Source organism: Coregonus clupeaformis, chromosome 8 (assembly GCF_020615455.1).
Source record: "Coregonus clupeaformis isolate EN_2021a chromosome 8, ASM2061545v1, whole genome shotgun sequence".
Taxonomy (NCBI): Eukaryota; Metazoa; Chordata; class Actinopteri; order Salmoniformes; family Salmonidae; genus Coregonus; species Coregonus clupeaformis.
The window spans coordinates 64,268,227-64,289,566 of NC_059199.1; the positions used below are offsets into that span (position 1 = coordinate 64,268,227).

Sequence of the window (21,340 nt, forward strand, 5' to 3'; positions counted from 1 at the left end):
GGACACACAGACCAGTAAACTAGTAGACGGACAGACAGCCCAGTCAACTAGTAGACAGACAGACAGACAGACAGACAGACCAGTCAACTAGTAGACGGACACACAGCCCAGTCAACTAAAACACACACCAGTAAAAGGTAATTTAGTCATGGAGGAGGGTTGGTGTAGTTATCCTGTCCCATAGGACTGTCTGGCTCCATTCTAATAACTGGTACTATATATACAGTGGGGGAAAAAAGTATTTAGTCAGTCACCAATTGTGCAAGTTCTCCCACTTAAAAAGATGAGAGAGGCCTGTAATTTTCATCATAGGTACACGTCAATGTCACACCCTGGCTCGGGGACTCATTATGTTGAGCCAGGGTGTGTTCATTCTATGTTTTCTGTTTCTTTGTTGGGTGTTCTAGGTTGTCTGTTTTCTATGTTTGCCGGTGTGACTCCCAATCAGAGGCAACGAGTGTCAGCTGTCGGCTGGTTGTCTCTGATTGGGAGCCATATTTAACTGCCTGTGTTTCACTTTGTGTTTGTGGGTTTTTGTGCCGTGTTCGGTCAGTGTCACAGTGGACTTCACGAGTCGTGTTTTTGTTTGTATTTAGAAACTTTAACTAATTAAAGTCATGTTTGTTTCTCACGCTGCGCCTTGGTCTACTCCTTTTCAAGACGATCGTGACAGAAAAACCCACCATACAAGGACCAAGCAGCGTGTCCAGGAGCAGGCAGACTGGACATGGGAGGATCGCCGGCCATGGAGTGAGACTGACGAGAGGCAACCCCAAAAAATTTTTAGGGGGGGGCACACGGCATGGACGACGGGGCTGACGGAGGCAAAAGAGGGGCGGATTCTGGAAGCCACCAGGTTACGGATACACCGCCCTGTACGTCCTGTGCGGATGCCTCACACAGAGTGTGTGAGGGTAGGCATTCAGCCAGGACGGGTTGTGGCCGCTCTTCACTCCAGGGCTCCTATCCGTCTCCACAGCCCGGTTCGGCCTGTCCCTGCTCCACGCACCAAGCCTACGGTGTGCGTCGCCAGCCCAGCCCGGCCTGTTCCTGCTCCACGCACCAAGCCTACGGGGTGCGTCGCCAGCCCAGCCCGGCCTGTCCCTGCTCCACGCACCAAACCTACGGGGTGCGTCGCCAGCCCAGCCCGGCCTGTCCCTGCTCCACGCACAAAGCCTACGGTGTGCGTCGCCAGCCCAGCCCGGCCTGTCCCTGCTCCACGCACCAAACCTACGGGGTGCGTCGCCAGCCCTGCCCGGCCTGTCCCTGCTCCACGCACCAAGCCCTACGGGGTGCGTCGCCAGCCCAGCCCGGCCTGTCCCTGCTCCACGCACCAAACCTACGGGGTGCGTCGCCAGCCCAGCCCGGCCTGTTCCTGCTCCACGCACCAAACCTACGGTGTGCGTCGCCAGCCCGGCCCGGCCTGTTCCTGCCACTCGCACCAAACCTACGGTGCGCGTCGCCAGCCCGGCCCGGCCTGTTCCTGCCACTCGCACCAAACCTACGGTGCGCGTCGCCAGCCCGGCCCGGCCTGTTCCTGCCACTCGCACCAAACCTACGGTGCGCGTCGCCAGCCCGGCCCGGCCTGTTCCTTCCACTCGCACCAAGCCAGGGGTGCGAGTCGCCAGCCCGGCTCGGCCTGTTCCTGCCACTCGCACCAAACCTACGGTGCGCGTCGCCAGCCCGGCCCGGCCTGTTCCTGCCACTCGCACCAAGCCAGGGGTGCGAGTCGCCAGCCTGGTCCAGCCTGTTCCTGCCACTCGCACCAAGCCAGGGGTGCGAGTCGTCAGCCTGGTCCAGAACGTTCCTGCTACTCGCACCAAGCCAGGGGTGCGAGTCGTCAGCCTGGTCCAGCCCGTTCCTGCTACTCGCACCAAGCCAGGGGAGCGAGTCGTCAGTCCGGCACAACCCGTGCCTGAGTCATCGGTGCCAATTCAGGTACCGCTCAACTGCTCCACTAAGGAGCTGAAGCCTACCGCTCCTGCTACGTCCAGTCCAGCTCCAGCCAGCGGGGCCAGACCGGACCAGGGGCGCTATGGGGGGTTTGTTGGAGGGTGGTGGGCAAGGCCGGAGCCGGAGCCGCCGCCGAGGAGGAATGCCCACCCAGCCCTCCCCTGTTTTTGGCTCGTATTTAGGCGCGGTCGCAGTCCGCGCCTTTAGGGGGGGGTACTGTCACACCCTGGCTCGGGGACTCATTATGTTGAGCCAGGGTGTGTTCATTCTATGTTTTCTGTTTCTTTGTTGGGTGTTCTAGGTTGTCTGTTTTCTATGTTTGCCGGTGTGACTCCCAATCAGAGGCAACGAGTGTCAGCTGTCGGCTGGTTGTCTCTGATTGGGAGCCATATTTAACTGCCTGTGTTTCACTTTGTGTTTGTGGGTTTTTGTTCCGTGTTCGGTCAGTGTCACCGTGGACTTCACGAGTCGTGTTTTTGTTTGTATTTAGAAACTTTAACTAATTAAAGTCATGTTTGTTTCTCACGCTGCGCCTTGGTCTACTCCTTTTCAAGACGATCGTGACAGTCAACTATGACAGACAAAATGAGGAAAAAAAATCCAGAAAATCACATTGTAGGATTTTTTATGAATTTATTTGCAAATTATGGTGGAAAATAAGTATTTGGTCAATAATAAAAGTTTCTCAATACTTTGTTATATACCCTTTGTTGGCAATGACACAGGTCAAACGTTTTCTGTAAGTCTTCACAAGGTTTTCACACACTGTTGCTGGTATTTTGGCCCATTCCTCCATGCAGATCTCCTCTAGAGCAGTGATGTTTTAGGGCTGTCACTGGGCAACACGGACTTTCAACTCCCTCCAAAGATTTTCTATGGGGTTGAGATCTGGAGACTGGCTAGGCCACTCCAGGACCTTGAAATGCTTCTTACGAAGCCACTCCTTCGTTGCCCGGGCGGTGTGTTTGGGATCATTGTCATGCTGAAAGACCCAGCCACGTTTCATCTTCAATTCCCTTGCTGATGGAAGGAGGTTTTCACTCAAAATCTCACGATACATGGCCCCATTCATTCTTTCCTTTACACGGATCAGTTGTCCTGGTCCCTTTGCAGAAAAACAGCCCCAAAGCATGATGTTTCCACCCCCATGCTTCACAGTACGTATGGTGTTCTTTGGATGCAACTCAGCATTCTTTGTCCTCCAAACACGACGGGTTGAGGTTTTACCAAAAAGTTATATTTTGGTTTCATCTGACCATATGACATTCTCCCAATCCTCTTCTGGATCATCCAAATGCACTCTAGCAAACTTCAGACGGGCCTGGACATGTTCTGGCTTAAGCAGGGGGACACGTCTTGCACTGCAGGATTTGAGTCCCTGGCGGCGTAGTGTGTTACTGATGGTATGCTTTGTAACTTTGGTCCCAGCTCTCTGCAGGTCATTCACTAGGTCCCCCCGTGTGGTTCTGGGATTTTTGCTCACCGTTCTTGTGATCATTTTGACCCCACGGGGTGAGATCTTGCGTGGAGCCCCAGATCGAGGGGAGATTATCAGTGGTCTTGTATGTCTTCCATTTCCTAATAATTGCTCCCACAGTTGATTTCTTCAAACCAAGCTGCTTACCTATTGCAGATTCAGTCTTCCCAGCCTGGTGCAGGTCTACAATTTTGTTTCTGGTGTCCTTTGACAGCTCTTTTGTCTTGGCCATAGTGGAGTTTGGAGTGTGACTGTTTGAGGTTGTGGACAGTTGTCTTTTATACTGATAACAAGTTCAAACAGGTGCCATTAATACAGGTAACGAGTGGAGGACAGAGGAGCCTCTTAAAAAAGAAGTTACAGGTCTGTGAGAGACAGAAATCTTGCTTGTTTGTAGGTGACCAAATACTTATTTTCCACCATAATTTGCAAATAAATTCATTAAAAATCCTACAATGTGATTTTCTGGAGAAAAAATTTCTCAATTTGTCTGTCATAGTTGACGTGTACCTATGATGAAAATGACAGGCCTCTCTCATCTTTTTAAGTGGGAGAACTTGCACAATTGGTGGCTGACTAAATACTTTTTTTCCCCACTGTATATATATATATATATATATATATATATAATGTAGATAGTTATATACCTGTAGTGTAGTTATCCTGTCCTGCAGGACTCTGCTGTCTGCTCTGGGTCCTGCTGGCTCCTTTCTTCAGGTCCTCTGCGTCGCTGTATCGTCTGATCCAGTAGTTGAGCTCCTCCCTGTCGGCCTCCTGGCAGCGCCGCAGCACGGTGAGAGAACGCCGCGTCTTCTCTACCATGTCCATGATGCAGTTCAGCAGCTGAGGAGGGGGAAGGCGCTGAGTGAAGCACCAGAGACACCACAGACAATATGTTCTGTATCTATAACAAGCTCCATAGACAATATGTTCTGTATCTATAACAAGCTCCATAGACAATATGTTCTGTATCTATAACAAGCACCAGAGACAATATGTTCTGTATCTATAACAAGCTCCATAGACAATATGTTCTGTATCTATAACAAGCTCCATAGACAATATGTTCTGTATCTATAACAAGCACCATAGACAATATGTTCTATATCTATCTGCACTCTGTATGCATTATTAGTGTTTAACATGATTTTTGAATGACTACCCAATATCTGTACCCCACACATACAATTATCTGTAAGGTCCCTCAGTCAAGAAGCAAATTTCAAGCACAGATTCGACCACAAAGACCAGGGAGGTTTTCCAATGCCTCGCAAAGAAGGGCACCAATTGGTAGATGGGTAAAAATAAAGCAGACATTAAATATCAGTTTGAGCATGGTGAAGTTACTTACAGAGTGAAAAAGGAAGCTTGTACAGAATAAAAACATTCCAAAAGATGCACCCTGTTTTACTAAAGTAAAACTGCAAAAAAGTGGCAAAGAAATAAACCTTTTGTCCTGAATACAACGTTATGTTTGGGGCAAATCCAACAAAACACATCACTGAGTACCACTCTTCATATCTAAACACGTGTATGTGACAAAAAACATTTGATTTGATTTGATATCTACAACTCATTTAGTGTGTTCCCTCAGGCCACTACTCTACTATCACATATCTACAATACAAAATCCATGTGTACGTGTGTGTAGAGTGCGTATGTTATCGTATGTGTGTCTGTGCCTGTGTGTGCCTGTGTGTGTGTGTGTGTGTGTGTGTGTGTGTGTGTGTGTCTTCACAGTCCCCACTGTTCCACAAGGTATATTTGTATCTGTTTTTTAAATCTGATTCTACTGTTTGCATCAGTTACCTGATGTGGAATAGTGTTCCATGTAGTCATGGATCTATGTAGTACTGTGCACCTCCCATAGTCTGTTCTGGACTTGGGGACTGTGAAGAGACCTCTGGTGGCATGTCTTGTGGGGTATGCATGGGTGTCCGAGCTGTGTGCTAGTAGTTTAAACAGACCCCTCGGTGCATTCAGCATGTCAACACTTCTTACAAAAACAAGTAGTGATGAAATCAATCTCTCCTCCACTATGAGCCATGAGAGATTTACATGCATGTTATTTATGTTAGCTCCCCGTGTACTGTAGTCCTGTGTAGCTCAGTTGGTAGAGCATGCCGCTTGCAACGCCAGGGTTGTGGGTTTGATTCCCACGGGGGACCAGTATGAAAATGTATGCACTCACTACTGTAAGTTGCTCTGGATAAGAGCGTCTGCTAAAATGAGTAAAACATAAAATACATTTTAGGGCCAGCCGTGCTGCCCTGTTCTGAGCCAATTGTAATATTCAAAGGTTCCTGTTTGTGGCACCTGACCACACGACTGAACAGTAGTCCAGGTGCGACAAAACTAGGGCCTGTAGGACCTGCCTCGTTGATAGCGCTGTTAAGGTAGAGCAGCTCTTCTCCCCATCTTAGCTACTGTTGCATCAACATGTTTTGACTATGACAGTTTACAATCCAGGGTTACTCCAAGCAGTTTAGTCTCCTCAACTTGCTCAGTTTCCACATTGTTTATTACAAGATTTAGTTGAGGTTTAGGGTTTAGTGAATGATTTATCCCAACTACAATGCTTTTAATTTTAGAAATATTTAGGACTAACTTCTTCCTTGCCACCCATTCAGAAACTAACTGCAACTCTTTGTTAAGTGTTGCAGTGATTTCACTCGCTGTAGTAGCTGACGTGTATAGTGTTGAGTCATCCGCATACGGCTATTTGAGCCAGTAAAGGGGGCTTTACTATTCTTAGGTAGCGGAATTACTTTTGCTTCCCTCCAGGCCCGAGGGCACACACTTTCTAGTAGGCTTAAATTGACGATATTGCAAATAGGAGTGGCAATATCAGCTTCCCACCAGAATGGGCTTTAGGTGAGGCAGATGAACCTGTAGCCATATTATTTCAACAGTATTTAACATATACATTTTAGTCATTTAGCAGATGCTCTTATCCAGAGCGACTTACAGTTAGTGAGTGCATACATTTTTCATACTGGCCCCCCGTGGGAATCGAACCCACAACCCTGGCGTTGCAAACACCATGCTCTACCAACTGAGATACAGGAGCTATTAGAGATCCTCAATATCAATAATATAAACAGCAACACCTCCACCGTTGGCATTTCTGTATTTTCTGTAAATGTTATAACCTTGTATTGCTACCACTGTATCATCAAAGGTATTATCTAAGTGAGTTTCAGAGATAGTCAGAATATGAATGTCATCTGTTACTAGCAAATTATTGTTTATTTAGCTACATATGTTAACGTTGGCTATTTTTAGCACTTTTCTGGGATGCTTGATTGTTTTCATTGCTTTACTGGGAAGCTTAGCAGAAGTAGACATGCTCATGTTATTTATGTTAGTGCAGGGTGAGCTGCACACAGTGGACTTCCTACTAGGACACACCACCTCAGTGCTAACAGTATAACTCTGGTTCATAGGCACATGATTAATGTATACAATAGCTGTAGGATCAGCAGAGGCATTCAGGACAGTTAGAGAACATCAATTAGTTTACTTATATTGTGTCTACCAACGCCCATGGTATAATGTACATTTTCTGAAGCATTATGACCACTCAGCGACAAAATGGTAGAGATTAACTGTGCTGGGCTTGGGTCATTGATAAGTCATTGTCTCAATGCAGCCTTATAATGCTGTGAAAGGATCAAGGAACCCAAATGATTTGGGTGGATCCCATCCTCCTTATAAAACAAGCTTTTGTTTCCAGAAGATATCAAAGCCAGTTGTGGAGGGCTAAAAGTTACACCCACAGAGCTGCAACAGTCATGTAGCCAGTTGTGGAGGGCTAAAAGTTACACCCTCAGAGCTGCAACAGTCACGTAGTCAGTTGTGGAGGGCTAAAAGTTACACCCACAGATCTGCAACAGTCACGTAGCCAGTTATGGAGGGCTAAAAGTTACACCCACAGAGCTGCAACAGTCACGTAGCCAGTTATGGAGGGCTAAAAGTTACACTCACAGAGCTGCAACAGTCACGTAGCCAGTTGTGGAGGGCTAAAAGTTACACTCACAGATCTGCAACAGTCACGTAGCCAGTTGTGGAGGGCTAAAAAGTTACACCCACAGAGCTGCAACAGTCATGTAGCCAGTTGTGGAGGGCTAAAAGTTACACCCACAGATCTGCAACAGTCACGTAGCCAGTTGTGGAGGGCTAAAAGTTACACCCTCAGAGCTGCAACAGTCACGTAGCCAGTTGTGGAGGGCTAAAAGTTACACTCACAGAGCTGCAACAGTCACGTAGCCAGTTGTGGAGGGCTAAAAGTTACACCCTCAGAGCTGCAACAGTCACGTAGCCAGTTGTGGAGGGCTAAAAGTTACACTCACAGAGCTGCAACAGTCACGTAGCCAGTTGTGGAGGGCTAAAAGTTACACCCTCAGAGTTGCAACAGTCATGTAGCCAGTTGTGGAGGGCTAAAAGTTACACCCTCAGAGCTGCAACAGTCATGTAGCCAGTTGTGGAGGGCAAAAAGTTACACCCTCAGAGTTGCAACAGTCACATAGCCAGTTGTGGAGGGCTAAAAGTTACACTCACAGAGCTGCAACAGTCATGTAGCTAGTTGTGGAGGGCTAAAAGTTACACTCACAGAGCTGCAACAGTCACGTAGCCAGTTGTGGAGGGCTAAAAGTTACACCCTCAGATTTGCAACAGTCACGTAGCCAGTTGTGGAGGGCTAAAAGTTACACCCACAGAGCTGCAACAGTCACGTAGCCAGTTGTGGAGGGCTAAAAGTTACACCCACAGATCTGCAACAGTCACGTAGCCAGTTGTGGAGGGCTAAAAGTTACACTCACAGAGCTGCAACAGTCATGTAGCCAGTTGTGGAGGGCTAAAAGTTACACCCACAGATCTGCAACAGTCACGTAGCCAGTTGTGGAGGGCTAAAAGTTACACCCACAGAGCTGCAACAGTCACGTAGCCAGTTGTGGAGGGCTAAAAGTTACACCCACAGAGCTGCAACAGTCACGTAGCCAGTTGTGGAGGGCTAAAAGTTACACCCACAGAGTTGCAACAGTCACGTAGCCAGTTGTGGAGGGCTAAAAGTTACACCCACAGATCTGCAACAGTCACGTAGCCAGTTGTGGAGGGCTAAAAGTTACACCCACAGAGCTGCAACAGTCACGTAGCCAGTTGTGGAGGGCTAAAAGTTACACCCTCAGATCTGCAACAGTCATGTAGCCAGTTGTGGAGGGCAAAAAGTTACACCCTCAGATCTGCAACAGTCACGTAGCCAGTTGTGGAGGGCTAAAAGTTACACTCACAGAGCTGCAACAGTCACGTAGCCAGTTGTGGAGGGCTAAAAGTTACACCCACAGAGCTGCAACAGTCACGTAGCCAGTTGTGGAGGGCTAAAAGTTACACCCTCAGATCTGCAACAGTCACGTAGCCAGTTGTGGAGGGCTAAAAGTTACACTCACAGAGCTGCAACAGTCACGTAGCCAGTTGTGGAGGGCTAAAAGTTACACTCTCAGAGCTGCAACAGTCACGTAGCCAGTTGTGGAGGGCTAAAAGTTACACCCTCAGAGTTGCAACAGTCATGTAGCCAGTTGTGGAGGGCAAAAAGTTACACCCTCAGAGTTGCAACAGTCATGTAGCCAGTTGTGGAGGGCTAAAAGTTACACCCTCAGATTTGCAACAGTCATGTAGCCAGTTGTGGAGGGCTAAAAGTTACACTCACAGAGCTGCAACAGTCATGTAGCCAGTTGTGGAGGGCTAAAAGTTACACCCTCAGATCTGCAACAGTCACGTAGCCAGTTGTGGAGGGCTAAAAGTTACACCCTCAGATCTGCAACAGTCATGTAGCCAGTTGTGGAGGGCAAAAAGTTACACCCTCAGATCTGCAACAGTCACGTAGCCAGTTGTGGAGGGCAAAAGTTACACCCACAGAGCTGCAACAGTCATGTAGCCAGTTGTGGAGGGCTAAAAGTTACATTCTCAGATCTGCAACAGTCACGTAGCCAGTTGTGGAGGGCTAAAAGTTACACCCTCAGATCTGCAACAGTCACGTAGCCAGTTGTGGAGGGCTAAAAGTTACACTCACTGAGCTGCAACAGTCACGTAGCCAGTTGTGGAGGGCTAAAAGTTACACCCACAGATCTGCAACAGTCACGTAGCCAGTTGTGGAGGGCTAAAAGTTACACCCTCAGATTTGCAACAGTCATGTAGCCAGTTGTGGAGGGCTAAAAGTTACACCCTCAGATCTGCAACAGTCACGTAGCCAGTTGTGGAGGGCTAAAAGTTACACTCACAGAGCTGCAACAGTCATGTAGCCAGTTGTGGAGGGCTAAAAGTTACACCCTCAGATCTGCAACAGTCACGTAGCCAGTTGTGGAGGGCTAAAAGTTACACTCTCAGAGTTGCAACAGTCATGTAGCCAGTTGTGGAGGGCTAAAAGTTACACTCTCAGAGTTGCAACAGTCACGTAGCCAGTTGTGGAGGGCTAAAAGTTACACCCTCAGAGTTGCAACAGTCACGTAGCCAGTTGTGGAGGGCTAAAAGTTACACTCACAGAGCTGCAACAGTCACGTAGCCAGTTGTGGAGGGCTAAAAGTTACACCCTCAGAGTTCCAACAGTCACGTAGCCAGTTGTGGAGGGCTAAAAGTTACACCCTCAGAGTTCTGCAACAGTCACGTAGCCAGTTGTGGAGGGCTAAAAGTTACACCCACAGATCTGCAACAGTCACGTAGCCAGTTGTGGAGGGCTAAAAGTTACACCCACAGATCTGCAACAGTCACGTAGCCAGTTGTGGAGGGCTAAAAGTTACACCCACAGAGCTGCAACAGTCACGTAGCCAGTTGTGGAGGGCTAAAAGTTAAACCCACAGATCTGCAACAGTCACGTAGCCAGTTGTGGAGGGCTAAAAGTTACACTCACAGAGCTGCAACAGTCACGTAGCCAGTTGTGGAGGGCTAAAAGTTAAACCCACAGATCTGCAAAAGTCACGTAGCCAGTTGTGGAGGGCTAAAAGTTACACCCTCAGAGTTGCAACAGTCATGTAGCCAGTTGTGGAGGGATAAAAGTTACACCCTCAGAGTTGCAACAGTCACGTAGCCAGTTGTGGAGGGATAAAAGTTACACCTCAGAGTTGCAACAGTCATGTAGCCAGTTGTGGAGGGCTAAAAGTTACACCCTCAGATCTGCAACAGTCACGTAGCCAGTTGTGGAGGGCTAAAAGTTACACCCTCAGAGTTGCAACAGTCATGTAGCCAGTTGTGGAGGGCTAAAAGTTACACTCACAGAGCTGCAACAGTCACGTAGCCAGTTGTGGAGGGCTAAAAGTTAAACCCACAGATCTGCAACAGTCACGTAGCCAGTTGTGGAGGGCTAAAAGTTACACCCTCAGATCTGCAACAGTCACGTAGCCAGTTGTGGAGGGCTAAAAGTTACACCCACAGATCTGCAACAGTCACGTAGCCAGTTGTGGAGGGCTAAAAGTTACACCCACAGAGCTGCAACAGTCACGTAGCCAGTTGTGGAGGGCTAAAAGTTACACTCAAAGAGCTGCAACAGTCACGTAGCCAGTTGTGGAGGGCTAAAAGTTACACCCTCAGATCTGCAACAGTCACGTAGCCAGTTGTGGAGGGCTAAAAGTTACACTCACAGAGCTGCAACAGTCACGTAGCCAGTTGTGGAGGGCTAAAAGTTAAACCCACAGATCTGCAACAGTCACGTAGCCAGTTGTGGAGGGCTAAAAGTTACACCCTCAGAGTTGCAACAGTCATGTAGCCAGTTGTGGAGGGCTAAAAGTTACACCCTCAGATCTGCAACAGTCACGTAGCCAGTTGTGGAGGGCTAAAAGTTACACTCACAGAGCTGCAACAGTCACGTAGCCAGTTGTGGAGGGCTAAAAGTTACACCCTCAGAGTTGCAACAGTCATGTAGCCAGTTGTGGAGGGATAAAAGTTACACCCTCAGAGTTGCAACAGTCACGTAGCCAGTTGTGGAGGGCTAAAAGTTACACCCTCAGAGTTGCAACAGTCACGTAGCCAGTTGTGGAGGGCTAAAAGTTACACCCACAGATCTGCAACAGTCACATAGCCAGTTGTGGAGGGCTAAAAGTTACACCCACAGAGCTGCAACAGTCATGTAGCCAGTTGTGGAGGGCAAAAAGTTACACCCTCAGATCTGCAACAGTCACGTAGCCAGTTGTGGAGGGCTAAAAGTTACATTCACAGAGCTGCAACAGTCACGTAGCCAGTTGTGGAGGGCTAAAAGTTACACCCTCAGAGTTGCAACAGTCATGTAGCCAGTTGTGAAGGGCTAAAAGTTACACCCTCAGATCTGCAACAGTCACGTAGCCAGTTGTGGAGGGCTAAAAGTTACACTCACAGAGCTGCAACAGTCACGTAGCCAGTTGTGGAGGGCTAAAAGTTAAACTCACAGAGCTGCAACAGTAACGTAGCCAGTTGTGGAGGGCTAAAAGTTAAACCCACAGAGCTGCAACAGTCATGTAGCCAGTTGTGGAGGGCTAAAAAGTTACACCCTCAGATCTGCAACAGTCACGTAGCCAGTTGTGGAGGGCTAAAAGTTACACTCACAGAGCTGCAACAGTCACGTAGCCAGTTGTGGAGGGCTAAAAGTTAAACCCACAGATCTGCAACAGTCACGTAGCCAGTTGTGGAGGGCTAAAAGTTACACTCACAGAGCTGCAACAGTCACGTAGCCAGTTGTGGAGGGCTAAAAGTTACACTCACAGAGCTGCAACAGTCACGTAGCCAGTTGTGGAGGGCTAAAAGTTAAACCCACAGATCTGCAACAGTCACGTAGCCAGTTGTGGAGGGCTAAAAGTTACACTCACAGAGCTGCAACAGTCATGTAGCCAGTTGTGGAGGGCTAAAAGTTACACCCTCAGAGTTGCAACAGTCACGTAGCCAGTTGTGGAGGGCTAAAAGTTACACCCTCAGAGTTGCAACAGTCACGTAGCCAGTTGTGGAGGGCTAAAAGTTACACCCTCAGATCTGCAACAGTCACGTAGCCAGTTGTGGAGGGCTAAAAGTTACACTCACAGAGCTGCAACAGTCACGTAGCCAGTTGTGGAGGGCTAAAAGTTAAACCCTCAGATCTGCAACAGTCACGTAGCCAGTTGTGGAGGGCTAAAAGTTACACTCACAGAGCTGCAACAGTCACGTAGCCAGTTGTGGAGGGCTAAAAGTTAAACCTTCAAATCTGCAACAGTCACGTAGCCAGTTGTGGAGGGCTAAAAGTTACACTCACAGAGCTGCAACAGTCATGTAGCCAGTTGTGGAGGGCTAAAAGTTACACCCTCAGAGTTGCAACAGTCACGTAGCCAGTTGTGGAGGGCAAAAGTTACACCCTCAGAGTTGCAACAGTCATGTAGCCAGTTGTGGAGGGCTAAAAGTTACACTCACAGAGCTGCAACAGTCACGTAGCCAGTTGTGGAGGGCTAAAAGTTACACTCACAGAGTTGCAACAGTCACGTAGCCAGTTGTGGAGGGCTAAAAGTTACACCCTCAGAGTTGCAACAGTCACGTAGCCAGTTGTGGAGGGCAAAAGTTACACTCACAGAGCTGCAACAGTCACGTAGCCAGTTGTGGAGGGCTAAAAGTTACACTCACAGATCTGCAACAGTCACGTAGCCAGTTGTGGAGGGCTAAAAGTTACACTCACAGAGCTGCAACAGTCACGTAGCCAGTTGTGGAGGGCTAAAAGTTACACCCTCAGAGTTGCAACAGTCATGTAGCCAGTTGTGGAGGGCAAAAAGTTACACTCACAGAGCTGCAACAGTCACGTAGCCAGTTGTGGAGGGCTAAAAGTTACACCCTCAGATCTGCAACAGTCATGTAGCCAGTTGTGGAGGGCTAAAAGTTACACTCAAAGAGCTGCAACAGTCATGTAGCCAGTTGTGGAGGGCTAAAAGTTACACCCTCAGATCTGCAACAGTCACGTAGCCAGTTGTGGAGGGCTAAAAGTTACACTCTCAGATCTGCAACAGTCACGTAGCCAGTTGTGGAGGGCTAAAAGTTACACTCACAGAGCTACAACAGTCACGTAGCCAGTTGTGGAGGGCTAAAAGTTAAACCCACAGATCTGCAACAGTCACGTAGCCAGTTGTGGAGGGCTAAAAGTTACACCCACAGAGCTGCAACAGTCACGTAGCCAGTTGTGGAGGGCTAAAAGTTACACCCTCAGAGCTGCAACAGTCACGTAGCCAGTTGTGGAGGGCTAAAAGTTACACCCACAGATCTGCAACAGTCACGTAGCCAGTTGTGGAGGGCTAAAAGTTACACCCACAGAGCTGCAACAGTCACGTAGCCAGTTGTGGAGGGCTAAAAGTTACACCCTCAGAGTTGCAACAGTCACGTAGCCAGTTGTGGAGGGCTAAAAGTTACACTCACAGAGCTGCAACAGTCACGTAGCCAGTTGTGGAGGGCTAAAAGTTACACTCACAGAGCTGCAACAGTCACGTAGCCAGTTGTGGAGGGCTAAAAGTTACACTCACAGATCTGCAACAGTCACGTAGCCAGTTGTGGAGGGCTAAAAGTTACACCCTCAGAGCTGCAACAGTCATGTAGCCAGTTGTGGAGGGCAAAAAGTTACACCCTCAGATCTGCAACAGTCACGTAGCCAGTTGTGGAGGGCTAAAAGTTACACTCACAGAGCTGCAACAGTCACGTAGCCAGTTGTGGAGGGCTAAAAGTTAAACCCACAGATCTGCAACAGTCACGTAGCCAGTTGTGGAGGGCTAAAAGTTACACCCACAGATCTGCAACAGTCATGTAGCCAGTTGTGAAGGGCAAAAGTTACACCCTCAGATCTGCAACAGTCACGTAGCCAGTTGTGGAGGGCTAAAAGTTACACTCACAGAGCTGCAACAGTCACGTAGCCAGTTGTGGAGGGCTAAACGTTACACTCACAGAGCTGCAACAGTCACGTAGCCAGTTGTGGAGGGCTAAAAGTTACACTCTCAGAGTTGCAACAGTCACGTAGCCAGTTGTGGAGGGATAAAAGTTACACCCTCAGAGTTGCAACAGTCACGTAGCCAGTTGTGGAGGGCTAAAAGTTACACCCTCAGAGTTGCAACAGTCATGTAGCCAGTTGTGGAGGGCAAAAGTTACACTCACAGAGCTGCAACAGTCACGTAGCCAGTTGTGGAGGGCTAAAAGTTACACCCACAGAGCTGCAACAGTCATGTAGCCAGTTGTGGAGGGCAAAAAGTTACACCCTCAGATCTGCAACAGTCACGTAGCCAGTTGTGGAGGGCTAAAAGTTACATTCACAGAGCTGCAACAGTCACGTAGCCAGTTGTGGAGGGCTAAAAGTTAAACCCACAGATCTGCAACAGTCACGTAGCCAGTTGTGGAGGGCTAAACGTTACACCCTCAGATCTGCAACAGTCACGTAGCCAGTTGTGGAGGGCTAAAAGTTACACTCACAGAGCTGCAACAGTCACGTAGCCAGTTGTGGAGGGCTAAAAGTTACACTCACAGAGCTGCAACAGTCACGTAGCCAGTTGTGGAGGGCTAAAAGTTACACTCACAGAGCTGCAACAGTCATGTAGCCAGTTGTGGAGGGCTAAAAAGTTACACCCTCAGAGCTGCAACAGTCATGTAGCCAGTTGTGGAGGGCTAAAAGTTACACCCTCAGATCTGCAACAGTCACGTAGCCAGTTGTGGAGGGCTAAAAGTTACACCCTCAGAGCTGCAACAGTCACGTAGCCAGTTGTGGAGGGCTAAAAGTTACACCCACAGATCTGCAACAGTCACGTAGCCAGTTGTGGAGGGCTAAAAGTTACACCCACAGAGCTGCAACAGTCATGTAGCCAGTTGTGGAGGGCAAAAGTTACACCCTCAGATCTGCAACAGTCACGTAGCCAGTTGTGGAGGGCTAAAAGTTACACTCACAGAGCTGCAACAGTCACGTAGCCAGTTGTGGAGGGCTAAAAGTTAAACCCACAGATCTGCAACAGTCACGCAGCCAGTTGTGGAGGGCTAAACGTTACACTCACAGAGCTGCAACAGTCACGTAGCCAGTTGTGGAGGGCTAAAAGTTACACCCTCAGAGTTGCAACAGTCATGTAGCCAGTTGTGGAGGGATAAAAGTTACACTCACAGATCTGCAACAGTCACGTAGCCAGTTGTGGAGGGCTAAAAGTTACACTCACAGAGCTGCAACAGTCACGTAGCCAGTTGTGGAGGGCTAAAAGTTACACCCACAGAGCTGCAACAGTCATGTAGCCAGTTGTGGAGGGCAAAAAGTTACACCCTCAGATCTGCAACAGTCACGTAGCCAGTTGTGGAGGGCTAAAAGTTACACTCACAGAGCTGCAACAGTCACGTAGCCAGTTGTGGAGGGCTAAAAGTTAAACCCACAGATCTGCAACAGTCACGTAGCCAGTTGTGGAGGGCTAAAAGTTACACCCACAGAGCTGCAACAGTCATGTAGCCAGTTGTGGAGGGCTAAAAGTTACACCCTCAGATCTGCAACAGTCACGTAGCCAGTTGTGGAGGGCTAAAAGTTACACTCACAGAGCTGCAACAGTCACGTAGCCAGTTGTGGAGGGCTAAAAGTTACACCCTCAGAGTTGCAACAGTCATGTAGCCAGTTGTGGAGGGCTAAAAGTTACACCCACAGAGCTGCAACAGTCATGTAGCCAGTTGTGGAGGGCAAAAAGTTACACCCTCAGATCTGCAACAGTCACGTAGCCAGTTGTGGAGGGCTAAAAGTTACACCCACAGAGCTGCAACAGTCACGTAGCCAGTTGTGGAGGGCTAAAAAGTTACACTCACAGAGCTGCAACAGTCACGTAGCCAGTTGTGGAGGGCTAAAAGTTACACCCACAGAGCTGCAACAGTCATGTAGCCAGTTGTGGAGGGCTAAAAGTTACACCCACAGATCTGCAACAGTCACGTAGCCAGTTGTGGAGGGCTAAAAGTTACACTCACAGAGCTGCAACAGTCACGTAGCCAGTTGTGGAGGGCAAAAAGTTACACCCACAGATCTGCAACAGTCACGTAGCCAGTTGTGGAGGGCTAAAAGTTACACCCTCAGATCTGCAACAGTCACGTAGCCAGTTGTGGAGGGCTAAAAGTTACACCCACAGAGCTGCAACAGTCACGTAGCCAGTTGTGGAGGGCTAAAAGTTACACTCACAGAGCTGCAACAGTCACGTAGCCAGTTGTGGAGGGCTAAAAGTTACACTCACAGAGCTGCAACAGTCACGTAGCCAGTTGTGGAGGGCTAAAAGTTACACCCTCAGAGTTGCAACAGTCATGTAGCCAGTTGTGGAGGGCAAAAAGTTACACCCTCAGATCTGCAACAGTCACGTAGCCAGTTGTGGAGGGCTAAACGTTACACTCACAGAGCTGCAACAGTCACGTAGCCAGTTGTGGAGGGCTAAAAGTTACACCCTCAGAGTTGCAACAGTCATGTAGCCAGTTGTGGAGGGATAAAAGTTACACCCTCAGAGTTGCAACAGTCACGTAGCCAGTTGTGGAGGGCTAAAAGTTACACCTCAGAGCTGCAACAGTCACGTAGCCAGTTGTGGAGGGCTAAAAGTTACACCCACAGATCTGCAACAGTCACGTAGCCAGTTGTGGAGGGCTAAAAGTTACACCCACAGAGCTGCAACAGTCATGTAGCCAGTTGTGGAGGGCAAAAAGTTACACCCTCAGATCTGCAACAGTCACGTAGCCAGTTGTGGAGGGCTAAAAGTTACATTCACAGAGCTGCAACAGTCACGTAGCCAGTTGTGGAGGGCTAAAAGTTACACCCTCAGAGTTGCAACAGTCATGTAGCCAGTTGTGAATGGCTAAAAGTTACACCCTCAGATCTGCAACAGTCACGTAGCCAGTTGTGGAGGGCTAAAAGTTACATTCACAGAGCTGCAACAGTCACGTAGCCAGTTGTGGAGGGCTAAAAGTTAAACCCACAGATCTGCAACAGTCACGTAGCCAGTTGTGGAGGGCTAAAAGTTACACTCACAGAGCTGCAACAGTCACGTAGCCAGTTGTGGATGGCTAAAAGTTAAACCCACAGATCTGCAACAGTCACGTAGCCAGTTGTGGAGGGCTAAAAGTTACACCCTCAGATCTGCAACAGTCACGTAGCCAGTTGTGGAGGGCTAAAAGTTACACCCACAGAGCTGCAACAGTCATGTAGCCAGTTGTGGAGGGCTAAAAGTTACACCCTCAGATCTGCAACAGTCACGTAGCCAGTTGTGGAGGGCTAAAAGTTACACTCACAGAGCTGCAACAGTCACGTAGCCAGTTGTGGAGGGCTAAAAGTTACACCCTCAGAGCTGCAACAGTCATGTAGCCAGTTGTGGAGGGCTAAAAAGTTACACCCTCAGAGCTGCAACAGTCACGTAGCCAGTTGTGGAGGGCTAAAAGTTACACCCTCAGTGTTGCAACAGTCACGTAGCCAGTTGTGGAGGGCTAAAAGTTACACCCACAGATCTGCAACAGTCACGTAGCCAGTTGTGGAGGGCTAAAAGTTACACTCACAGAGCTGCAACAGTCACGTAGCCAGTTGTGGAGGGCTAAAAGTTACACCCTCAGTGTTGCAACAGTCACGTAGCCAGTTGTGGAGGGCTAAAAGTTACACCCTCAGATCTGCAACAGTCACGTAGCCAGTTGTGGAGGGCTAAAAGTTACACTCACAGAGCTGCAACAGTCACGTAGCCAGTTGTGGAGGGCTAAAAGTTACACCCACAGATCTGCAACAGTCACGTAGCCAGTTGTGGAGGGCTAAAAGTTACACCCACAGAGCTGCAACAGTCACGTAGCCAGTTGTGGAGGGCTAAAAGTTACACTCACAGAGCTGCAACAGTCACGTAGCCAGTTGTGGAGGGCTAAAAGTTACACTCACAGAGCTGCAACAGTCACGTAGCCAGTTGTGGAGGGCTAAAAGTTACACCCTCAGAGCTGCAACAGTCACGTAGCCAGTTGTGGAGGGCTAAAAGTTACACCCTCAGATCTGCAACAGTCACGTAGCCAGTTGTGGAGGGCTAAAAGTTACACTCACAGAGCTGCAACAGTCACGTAGCCAGTTGTGGAGGGCTAAAAGTTACACCCTCAGATCTGCAACAGTCACGTAGCCAGTTGTGGAGGGCTAAAAGTTACACTCACAGAGCTGCAACAGTCACATAGCCAGTTGTGGAGGGCTAAAAGTTACACTCACAGATCTGCAACAGTCACGTAGCCAGTTGTGGAGGGCTAAAAGTTACACCCTCAGAGCTGCAACAGTCACGTAGCCAGTTGTGGAGGGCTAAAAGTTACACTCACAGAGCTGCAACAGTCACGTAGCCAGTTGTGGAGGGCTAAAAGTTACACCCTCAGAGTTGCAACAGTCACGTAGCCAGTTGTGGAGGGCTAAAAGTTACACTCACAGATCTGCAACAGTCACGTAGCCAGTTGTGGAGGGCTAAAAGTTACACCCACAGATCTGCAACAGTCACGTAGCCAGTTGTGGAGGGCTAAACGTTACACTCACAGAGCTGCAACAGTCACGTAGCCAGTTGTGGAGGGCTAAAAGTTACACTCACAGAGCTGCAACAGTCACGTAGCCAGTTGTGGAGGGCTAAAAGTTACACCCTCAGAGTTGCAACAGTCATGTAGCCAGTTGTGGAGGGCTAAAAGTTACACCCTCAGAGCTGCAACAGTCACGTAGCCAGTTGTGGCGGGCTAAAAGTTACACCTCAGAGCTGCAACAGTCACGTAGCCAGTTGTGGAGGGCTAAAAGTTACACCCACAGATCTGCAACAGTCACGTAGCCAGTTGTGGAGGGCTAAAAGTTACACCCTCAGAGCTGCAACAGTCATGTAGCCAGTTGTGGAGGGCTAAAAGTTACACCCTCAGATCTGCAACAGTCACGTAGCCAGTTGTGGAGGGCTAAAAGTTACATTCACAGAGCTGCAACAGTCACGTAGCCAGTTGTGGAGGGCTAAAAGTTACACCCTCAGAGCTGCAACAGTCATGTAGCCAGTTGTGGAGGGCTAAAAGTTACATCCTCAGAGCTGCAACAGTCACGTAGCCAGTTGTGGAGGGCTAAAAGTTACACCCTCAGAGTTGCAACAGTCACGTAGCCAGTTGTGGAGGGCTAAAAGTTACACCCTCAGATCTGCAACAGTCACGTAGCCAGTTGTGGAGGGCTAAAAGTTACACTCACAGAGCTGCAACAGTCACGTAGCCAGTTGTGGAGGGCTAAAAGTTAAACCCACAGAGCTGCAACAGTCACGTAGCCAGTTGTGGAGGGCTAAAAGTTACACTCACAGAGCTGCAACAGTCACGTAGCCAGTTGTGGAGGGCTAAAAGTTACACTCACAGAGCTGCAACAGTCACGTAGCCAGTTGTGGAGGGCTAAAAGTTACACTCACAGAGCTGCAACAGTCACGTAGCCAGTTGTGGAGGGCTAAAAGTTACACTCACAGATCTGCAACAGTCACGTAGCCAGTTGTGGAGGGCTAAAAGTTACACCCACAGAGCTGCAACAGTCATGTAGCCAGTTGTGGAGGGCAAAAAGTTACACCCTCAGATCTGCAACAGTCACGTAGCCAGTTGTGGAGGGCTAAAAGTTACACTCACAGAGCTGCAACAGTCACGTAGCCAGTTGTGGAGGGCTAAAAGTTACACCCACAGATCTGCAACAGTCACGTAGCCAGTTGTGGAGGGCTAAAAGTTACACCCACAGAGCTGCAACAGTCATGTAGCCAGTTGTGGAGGGCTAAAAGTTACACCCTCAGAGCTGCAACAGTCACGTAGCCAGTTGTGGAGGGCAAAAGTTACACTCACAGATCTGCAACAGTCACGTAGCCAGTTGTGGAGGGCTAAAAGTTACACTCACAGAGCTGCAACAGTCACGTAGCCAGTTGTGGAGGGCTAAAAGTTACACCCTCAGAGTTGCAACAGTCATGTAGCCAGTTGTGGAGGGCTAAAAGTTACACCCTCAGAGTTGCAACAGTCATGTAGCCAGTTGTGGAGGGCTAAAAGTTACACCCTCAGAGTTGCAACAGTCACGTAGCCAGTTGTGGAGGGCTAAAAGTTACACCCACAGATCTGCAACAGTCATGTAGCCAGTTGTGGAGGGCTAAAAGTTACACCCACAGAGCTGCAACAGTCACGTAGCCAGTTGTGGAGGGCTAAAAGTTACACCCTCAGAGTTGCAACAGTCATGTAGCCAGTTGTGGAGGGCTAAAAGTTACACCCTCAGATCTGCAACAGTCATGTAGCCAGTTGTGGAGGGCTAAAAGTTACATTCACAGAGCTGCAACAGTCACGTAGCCAGTTGTGGAGGGCTAAAAGTTAAACCCACAGATCTGCAACAGTCACGTAGCCAGTTGTGGAGGGCTAAAAGTTAAACCCACAGATCTGCAACAGTCACGTAGCCAGTTGTGGAGGGCTAAAAGTTACACCCTCAGATCTGCAACAGTCACGTAGCCAGTTGTGGAGGGCTAAAAGTTACACTCACAGAGCTGCAACAGTCACGTAGCCAGTTGTGGAGGGCTAAAAGTTACACTCACAGAGCTGCAACAGTCACGTAGCCAGTTGTGGAGGGCTAAAAGTTACACTCACAGAGCTGCAACAGTCATGTAGCCAGTTGTGGAGGGCTAAAAAGTTACACCCACAGAGCTGCAACAGTCACGTAGCCAGTTGTGGAGGGCTAAAAGTTACACCCTCAGATCTGCAACAGTCACGTAGCCAGTTGTGGAGGGCTAAAAGTTACACTCACAGAGCTGCAACAGTCACGTAGCCAGTTGTGGAGGGCTAAAAGTTACACTCACAGAGCTGCAACAGTCACGTAGCCAGTTGTGGAGGGCTAAAAGTTACACTCACAGAGCTGCAACAGTCACGTAGCCAGTTGTGGAGGGCTAAAAGTTACACCCTCAGATCTGCAACAGTCACGTAGCCAGTTGTGGAGGGCTAAAA

General features: G+C 48.8%; 1 protein-coding gene across 1 annotated transcript in view; it reads right to left on the reverse strand.

Annotated features, from left to right (window-relative positions):
- The window catches only part of LOC121572224 (protein CBFA2T1-like), a 237,987-nt gene that overhangs the window by 13,952 nt on the left and 202,695 nt on the right, over positions 1-21,340 (reverse strand). The window contains exon 8 of the mRNA XM_045222137.1: positions 4,078-4,273. Coding sequence (XP_045078072.1) covers positions 4,078-4,273 — 196 coding nt within the window. The remainder of the gene's footprint in view (positions 1-4,077; positions 4,274-21,340) is intronic.